The sequence below is a fragment of the Cupressus sempervirens genome, chromosome 4, assembly GCF_028749045.1.
Source record: "Cupressus sempervirens isolate cs-2001-9-10 chromosome 4, ASM2874904v1, whole genome shotgun sequence".
NCBI lineage: Eukaryota > Viridiplantae > Streptophyta > Pinopsida > Cupressales > Cupressaceae > Cupressus > Cupressus sempervirens.
Genome location: NC_143121.1, coordinates 431382146 through 431390446, shown reverse-complemented (window position 1 = coordinate 431390446; position 8301 = coordinate 431382146). Strand labels below are relative to the sequence as shown.

Here is an 8301-nt window from a genome sequence, read left to right as displayed (position 1 = left end):
TGCAAGAAAGAATATGATTCCTACAAAATATTTAATAAGTAAAACAATGGAAAATAAAATAGATGAGTTATCTTGTAAGAATGCATGTCATGGAAAACTATTGTGTTTGGTCATGTTCTTGCATTGGATGTATCTTATCTCATGATAAATTTGGCAAAGGTATGTCTTTTGACTCCTACAATGTGATGAAATGTACCTTGGAGATGTTAGATAGCAGGATTCTAAACCAGGTGTTCTCGGCTCATGGGGATGAATTTTGCAGGTTGTTGATGAAAATTGCAAGGGCTAAGGTCAACAAATTATTTACTCTAATTGAACATGAGCAATGTGTCAAGGATGCTCCTCCTATTCGTTCAGCCTCAGCCAGCAGTTTTCATGTCCATTATTGTTATCATGCTTCTTGCTCGCATGGACATGGACAAGACTTAGCTTTACAAATGAGAAGACATGGATGATTAGGAATGCTCTATGTTTTGGTCTGTTAGTTATGGTTTCACCTAGATGGCAATGGTGTTGTTAATCATCATATTTTTCAATCTCTATTGTACCCCTAGTATATGTTAACAGGTTTTTGTTCTCATTGTCTAGTCTTTTATTAGTCTTCTATGGGTGTTTAGTCTCTGTTTTCTCAGACATTTTGAAGATTATATGTTTTGTACTTCCTACTTCTAGTTTCACTACTTTCAATATCATACGTGTGTATAGGCCTTGTTGCCTTTTGTTGAAAAAACTAATTCCTAATAGCTAAGCTAGAAAAAAAAATTGAAATCAAAACAAGAAACACTAACAACTCAAAATGGCAAACACTAAAATCAATCTTACAACCTTTATCACTTATCAATACAGTGACTAGATCTATCATTGACTCAACATCTAAAGAATTCCTAAGTGACTTGTGTCGAAAGCCTTTGAAGTATAGAGTAACCTGAACATGGAGTAAACTCTAAAATCTCACTTTCACATATATCAATGTAAAAAAAAAATTGGTGCTTTATGTGCCACTCTACAAATGGTATATAGAAATTTGGCGAATTTGGGTGGAATAGTTTGGGGGAAGATGAGGGGCGAGGGACGAGGGTGGAGGGCAGTGCGAATTGGATTTGACCTAGAAAGAAATTTACTCTTGTTAGAAATATGGCCACTAATTCAATTGATCTAACTATGTCTTTACTAATTGAATTGGTATTATTCAAAGGACTTTCTAAGATCACTAAAATTTTATAAATTTTCCAAAATTACTGGAGTTTATGATCTCTTGAACAAACCTTTAAAAAGGGTGAACTTCACTGCTATTTTATTAAAAGTGTATTTTGAACAATTTTGTTTATTTGAGAGTTGTTTTCAATTGTTTTGATAATATCTTAGTTATACGTGCATGGACACAAATTGTATTCTATTCATATTGCTTACTTTTTTATGATAAACACATTTTACTTTTGTAGGTAACATTCAATTTTCACTTTTAAGAAAGTCACCATTCATTACTTTTTTTTTAATGGAGGGTTCATACCTGTGAGGCAACCCAACGAGGCACAAGGCCTGCGAGCTACCAACCAGTGAAGGCCACCACTTGAAGATTTAGGACCCTGATACAGGCCCACATGTGCTTGAAATCTCTTCAATTTAGAGCCAAGGACTGAGGGGCATCCACGCTATCAAAATCACCTGAGGCACGATCCTGACCTCATCCCTTATGGTGTCAAAGTCTTGCACTCGACAAGACTTGATCCTTGGTGGGCTCTTTGTGAGCCATTCAACTCCACCAGTGGACTAAGGGCTCATTGACATTATTTTGATAATTCTAAGTTTAAAAATTATTTTGGGTTTAATTCTAGTGTTTAAATTTTAAAAATATATTATAACATAATATTTTTGTATAAAAGATTTATTTTATTAAAGTTTGCATACATATTATTTAATTTTTAAATTAATTTTTATTAATTATTTTATTTTTAAATAATGATTACTATTTTGCAAGGATCTAAAAATTATAGAATCAAACATCACTTAATAAAATCTCTTTACTTGGTGGAGTACTTTTTATGAGAGCTACTATTTCTTTTGTGAGAATGTTTGTTTTTTGGGATCAGTAAATGGCTGAAGCCTAGATTAATTATTATTTATTGTAATTAATTATTTATGTGTTAAGCGAATTTGAACCCAAGACCTCCCATGAGGCTCTTGTTTTCTTTTGTGAGAATGTTATATTTATTATTAGATATTAATATTTTAACACATAAATAGCTATCAAAGTTCAAATATAAAAAATGTTTTTATTAAAATACTCTATTACATTCTATCTCCTTGTTAACATGTTGGAATGCCTCTCAGCATTAAAACAAGCAGGTTCAGTTGTACAAATGTTTTAAGAATGAATATATACATTTTTATGATTTTTACCAATTTTAATTTTTTCTTCAAATGATAACTCCTTAGAATTAAAGGGGATGTTCAATATAAGATGCAAATAAGTGCCCTTTAAATACCAAGATGTAGCAACAATTTACACAAATGTGTACTACTGAAATGGGCAAGAATAAGATGAATATGAATTTGAAATTTGAAATTTCAGAAGTCGCAGGACCCATCCCAAGCCTGCAGAGATGACCCAGACTGATAAAAACCGTTGCCTATATATACAAAGAATGAGTACTCATTGATGATGCAATCAAGGTGATCTGTATATGAAAGGGTGCAGATATTTATAATATGCAGATAAATATATGGAAATGCATATACAATGAAATAGGTGAAGGTGAGGGGAATGAACCTAACTTCACACATGCCATTTGTTGATTATATGTGAAATAGCATAGTTATGCATATTTCCCTATTACTATATAATATCAGACATATTCATATCCTCAAATGTCTCCATAGATTTTGATATTCTTCCTAAAGCTGATATAACCTCTGTTAATTTAGAATCACATTTCATGTTGAAAATAGATATCAAAAAATTGTTTAACGATGCAATTTTCAAAGTATGTTGTAATCTAGTTAAGCACAATATTGCCAACCATATTCCTGTAAACATAAGTGTGCCAATAGATAAGCTTATTGTACCTAGTAAACATTTGTTGGTAATCTAGTAAGCTTATTTGCACTTATGTGCATGGTAATGTTATACACTACAGTTGACAAGCATGATGATGAACAATCAGAAGGGGATCAAAAGACAAAATCACTGCAATCACAAATTTGAGTATTTAACCTCTAACCCCTTTGGATTCAGGTAAGAATTCCTCTCGGTAACAGAAAACAGCATCTTCTGTATTTCTTCAGTGTCCACCTCTTTGGGTGGCCTTGATGATAAGGTTTGCAATAAAATTTGCAATCTATTTTATCTATGTAAAATTGTTGCTCTAGAATCTTCCTCTTCATCCAGGGATGCAAAATCGGTAGCAATCATGCACAAAAATACATACAAACTTTCTTGTTTAGAATATTATATATCATTTCTGGCAACTACAGAAAAGGCACTTCAACCAAATGTAGCCTTTGAATCTGACGTTCCACTGAAAGTGAAGTATTTATAATAACAGTGGAAGCTCAGAGAATTCCACATCAAAGTATTGATTGGACATAGCTTCTTTCAGAAACTACAAACTCAAGATAAGTGTAGCCTGTGAACCAGAATTTTCAATTCTTGAGTATCTCACATGCTGGTTCTCCTAGACAGACCATTGCTGTAGCTTTCCACCACATTCCAATTATGAGAATCAAGGATGGTCACAGATTGCATTTCATTGCCCAGAGAAATTCATGGCACCAATTATAAGCTTCGAGTGGTTAAACTTCGCATTTGATTGCAGGAAACTTTGGACACCACTGGCAATTTAAGTCAGTACTTGAATGAAAGTTATAAAGTCAAATATGGAGCCTGCTTAGACTGAAATGCACTGTACTTTTACAGGAAGTTTCTGACTCATTAAATTTCATAACAGTTTGCCATGATCTTCACTCCTGAATCTGATTTGTGTAAACTCACAACAATAGAACCAGAAATGAGCAACACTCCTATTAAAAAAAAAATTAAATGAATAGACACCCTATAAAATGAATTCTCTTTACCTGAATTTGTCACGTTATCAAGATTCAGTTTCTGCATAGTTCTGAAGACTACCATCATCTTCCATTTCTGCTGAAGCAAAAGAATCTGAAGATACAGAACTCAATGGGCTGGCAGGTATTCCATCATTTACTAAATCGGTTCCTCTGCTGTGTTCTGCATTGCTTCCTAGGTTGCAAATTGCATCAGAATTTCCTTGAGATTCTCCCTGAGCTTCTGCAATCATTTCTCCACTGGAAAAGCTAGAAGTCACAAGCTCTCCATCACACAAACTATCATTTTCTCTGTTAGGCCCTCCTTCCAGATTGTTCTGTGACCAGTTGGTACGAAGCTTGCAAATAGCTGCTTCAGCAGTCTCAACAAACCATTCATCCTCTGGCAAGGCACTACATAGAGCAGTTATATTATTCTTATTCCCAATACCAAAATAGACACAGCCAAGTGGTACAAATAATATTCTCTAATGTTTTTAGGTAGTAACTACCTGTTAACATCTATCCCTCTTGATGAGAATACATTGATAGCACGTGTTCTTATAGAGGAGACACTTTGATGCATTTGTCTAGAGCAATAACCACCAGATGTTGCAATTTGAATGATAAAGTGCATATCCAAAATAAACTGTTTTGAAAGAAATCTAGTCATTAGAGTCATCAAACATACTTCAAAAAAAAAAAAACCAGATAAAATGTAAAATCTATCTCAACAAGTTGGTGGAAAGGAATTTAAGAAGTTTTCATCATTTAGAAATTCAAATCAACCTTTGAAGTGTTATAAACTTATTTAAATAACTGAATATCTAATTGGGAAACTTGTTGAAAAACATACTTGCTGCAAACCGTAAGCAGTTAATAATGTTGAGCTATCTTCAATCACTTCCCAGAAGTCCTGATCATTTGATAACCATATCAAAACTGTTTCCGTGAGCCTTGTAAGTAAATGCTTCACCACCTTGTCTCTTCCAACCAACACAATTTCAGCAAGCTGTACTAGCTGGTTTAATTTCGTGAATAATCCCTGAAGAGACCTCACTCAGACGTCAGAAGAAGAATCACAGGATATGTATTACACTGAAAATTCTAATTGTAACAACCATTAATTATCTGAAAGAGTAAATATTAACAAAGAACATCTCCGACCTGGAAAGGTGAAGATGGCATTGCATCAGGGTCCCAGTATAGATCCTCACTCCTTCCATTTAAGTATGTACTTCCACTCAATTGCACATTGCCTTCTCTAGAATAAATAAGCCCAAGCACATACTGCCGGCAGAAATGATCCCGAAGTCTGTCTACAGAACGCTGAAGCTGTCGTCTCCAATCCCTTAATTCTTTTGGGAGTGACCCAAATTGGTCTGATGTTGCTGGCGATGTCTTAGACGGGTCTTCTTGGTTTTCAGTTTGTTTCTCCCATATATTTGAAACAGAAAGGGGAATAAGTTCATCAGCAAGAGCTGATGCATTTCCCAAAAGGGCAAGCTGTTGGGCCTCTGTTTCTGCCCAGATGAAATTAGAGTTATCCCTGACGTCCATGTTATTTTCATCTTCAGAAGGACAGGGTATAGCTCTAAAGCATGCATTTATATAACTATCAAAAAGGCAGGTCAGCCCATTCAAGATGCTTCCTCCAAAGTGGACACATACAAACTGTGTCATGCATTTTGCAATATCCTGTCAAACAGAAAGGAAGCTTCTATAAATTGCCATTGTGGGTTTGCCAAATTTTGTAGTAAATGGCTTCTGCTAAATGCCATAAGCCAGACAAGATTCACATTAGCCTGATTGAAGTTAAACTACAGAATCGGGGTAATACCAAACAGAAAAAGATCTACATTGAAGTTAAATGGAAACTATGAGTACATGGAAATCTTATATTATTGCAAAATACTGATCCTTAACAATGGCTTATGTTCAATTCTCTATTTAACTACAGTCTACATGTTTAGAATTCTTAATATACCATAAACTTCTAAACTTCTTTTAAAGGTCTGACAGAAGTGAAATTTAGTGAAAATAAAAGTAAATATTTAATAGATCGTATTGGTGGAGATTGAACTGAATATACTTGCAAAGTAATTTGACTGATTATATTATAACTCTGATATGATTTGTGTTCTTCTTTTGCAGGGACTGCTGTTATAATGATAGCAGATATTTAAGTCTGTAAATTGTGGTCTGTGAGGAAGATGTATTACTGAATTTTATTCTGAAGACTGGGATTATACATTGCCTTGTTATTGATGAATTTCCTAGCCTTCGAATGATATATAAGTATAGATGTGAAAGGCATGCCACGTAGAGTCACGTAGAGTCATGACCCTACGTGGCTCATGCCACGTAGAGTCATGACCCTATGTGGTCATGCCTCTAAACTTATATCGATCACTAACCAAACTGCTGATAACAAAACTGGAAGGCGGATACTAATCAACATAACTAATACATAATCAATGTGATTGGTGTTTGCTTTGAATGGATACACTACTTGATCAGTATTTGAATGCAACCGATATATAAAGGATGATCAGTATTTTTGGCATTAGATAAAATGAAAATATAAGTTGTTGATATGTGTGTGTGTGCGTGCACGCGCGTATGTATGTATGTATTCAATCAGTACTTCACAATTTGGTTTATCATCAATTATCATATATTATATTTACTTGTAACGTTTGCTTCAATTTACTATGAGGCTAACATTCTCAACACTCCCTCTTTAGCAAGGAGGGAATTGAAACACATATAATACAAGATTAAATACGACCTTAAGTGTGATCTATAATAGATTTATGTCAAGGTGTCCAGCAAAATCCAGCCTGAAGAACCATGAGTTGGTTATCAAGGTGTCCAGCAAAATCTAGCCCGAAGAACCATGATAACACTTGCTCCAACACATTTTGGTGTTAGGTGAGAGATCAACTATTGATAAGGTCGTCACCCTACAATAGTGATCTCACACATATGAAAGATTGTCACCTTTCATAACACAAGTTTGCAAACAATCTAATTTTCAATTATTCATGAATATATTAAATTACAAATGTATTTACAAATTTGTCGTACCAAGTTTACCTCTGAAGTATTCTATTTTCAACCTTGCCAGAGGCTTGGTGAAAACGTCATAGTTTGATGACATTTATGTCAACCATGTCTCTTATGTAATGGTATGGAGTCTCAACGTGCTTTGAATGATAGTGGAAAACAGGATTAGCAGAAAGTTCGATTCAACTCTAGTTATCACAATGAATCACTGTGGGACTTAATTGCTTTCCAAAAAGTCCAAATAATAGCTTTCTCAACCATACTGCTTTGCGAGCTCCCATGGAGGCTGCCATATAAGCAGCTTCGATGGATCCCAAGGCAACTGTTGGTTGTTTTCTACTGAACCAAGATATCATTGCTGATCCAAGACTGAAGCAACACCCTATGGTACTCTTGCAATTTATGGAACAACCAGCCCAATCAAAATCGGTATACCCTTCAAGTTTAATCTCAACATCTTTGTACTTCAAACCAAGACCATTAGTATCACGTAAATATCTCTAAAGATATGTTTAACAACCATCAAATGAATCTTCTTTGGTTCACACATAAAATGACTTAAAACATTGGTGGCATAGCAGAAATCTGTAAAAATTCTGCTAATTTCTTATCTCTGAATCAAACTTTTAATTCAGTCTTTAAATGCTGAGAATGGTCTTCTAAATATTCTGAATGTTGAGGAAGTTGACATGTATCTTTAATGCAGATCCAATAATCTATAATCAATCTTTGATTGAATTGGAGTATAACTGATTTAAATTCACCGGATATAGATGCTTGAAGGAGCAGAGCCTAGGTTCGATTACCAGAGCTCTAATACCATGTAAAGACTGCAAAATTTCAGTAATCAGACTTTGCATACATCAAGCAACAATCTCCTATCTTCTATGGCATACACAATCAGACCCGAGGATAGGTTTGATGGGAAAGAGCACTTTGAAGCCTGGAAATTCAGAATCATGATGATTCTTGAAGAGAACGATGTAAAACAATTCATTGATGGAGCATCCAAACAACCCCTAGTTGAACCTCACAAATCTATCTGGAGCAGAGGAAATAGAAAAGTTATTCAAATCATCTTGGATAGAGTTAAAATGATATTGTACCTATGCTTACAAAACATCAAATTGTCTTTGATATGATGAATGCATTACGAAATACCTATGAAGTAAACAATGCAACCAGGGT

General features: G+C 34.5%; 1 protein-coding gene across 1 annotated transcript in view; it reads right to left on the bottom strand.

The window, feature by feature from the left end:
• Positions 1 to 3024: 3024 nt before the first annotated feature.
• The window catches only part of LOC149561864 (exocyst complex component EXO84C-like), a 115832-nt gene continuing 110555 nt past the window's right edge, over positions 3025 to 8301 (bottom strand). Inside the window, exons 4-8 of the mRNA XM_089825394.1 lie at positions 5212 to 5742; positions 4901 to 5089; positions 4557 to 4693; positions 4075 to 4458; positions 3025 to 3972 (exon numbers count right to left, since the gene is read on the bottom strand). Of these exons, the coding sequence (XP_089681520.1) occupies positions 4092 to 4458; positions 4557 to 4693; positions 4901 to 5089; positions 5212 to 5742 (1224 nt within the window). The 3' untranslated portion in view covers positions 3025 to 3972; positions 4075 to 4091. The remainder of the gene's footprint in view (positions 3973 to 4074; positions 4459 to 4556; positions 4694 to 4900; positions 5090 to 5211; positions 5743 to 8301) is intronic.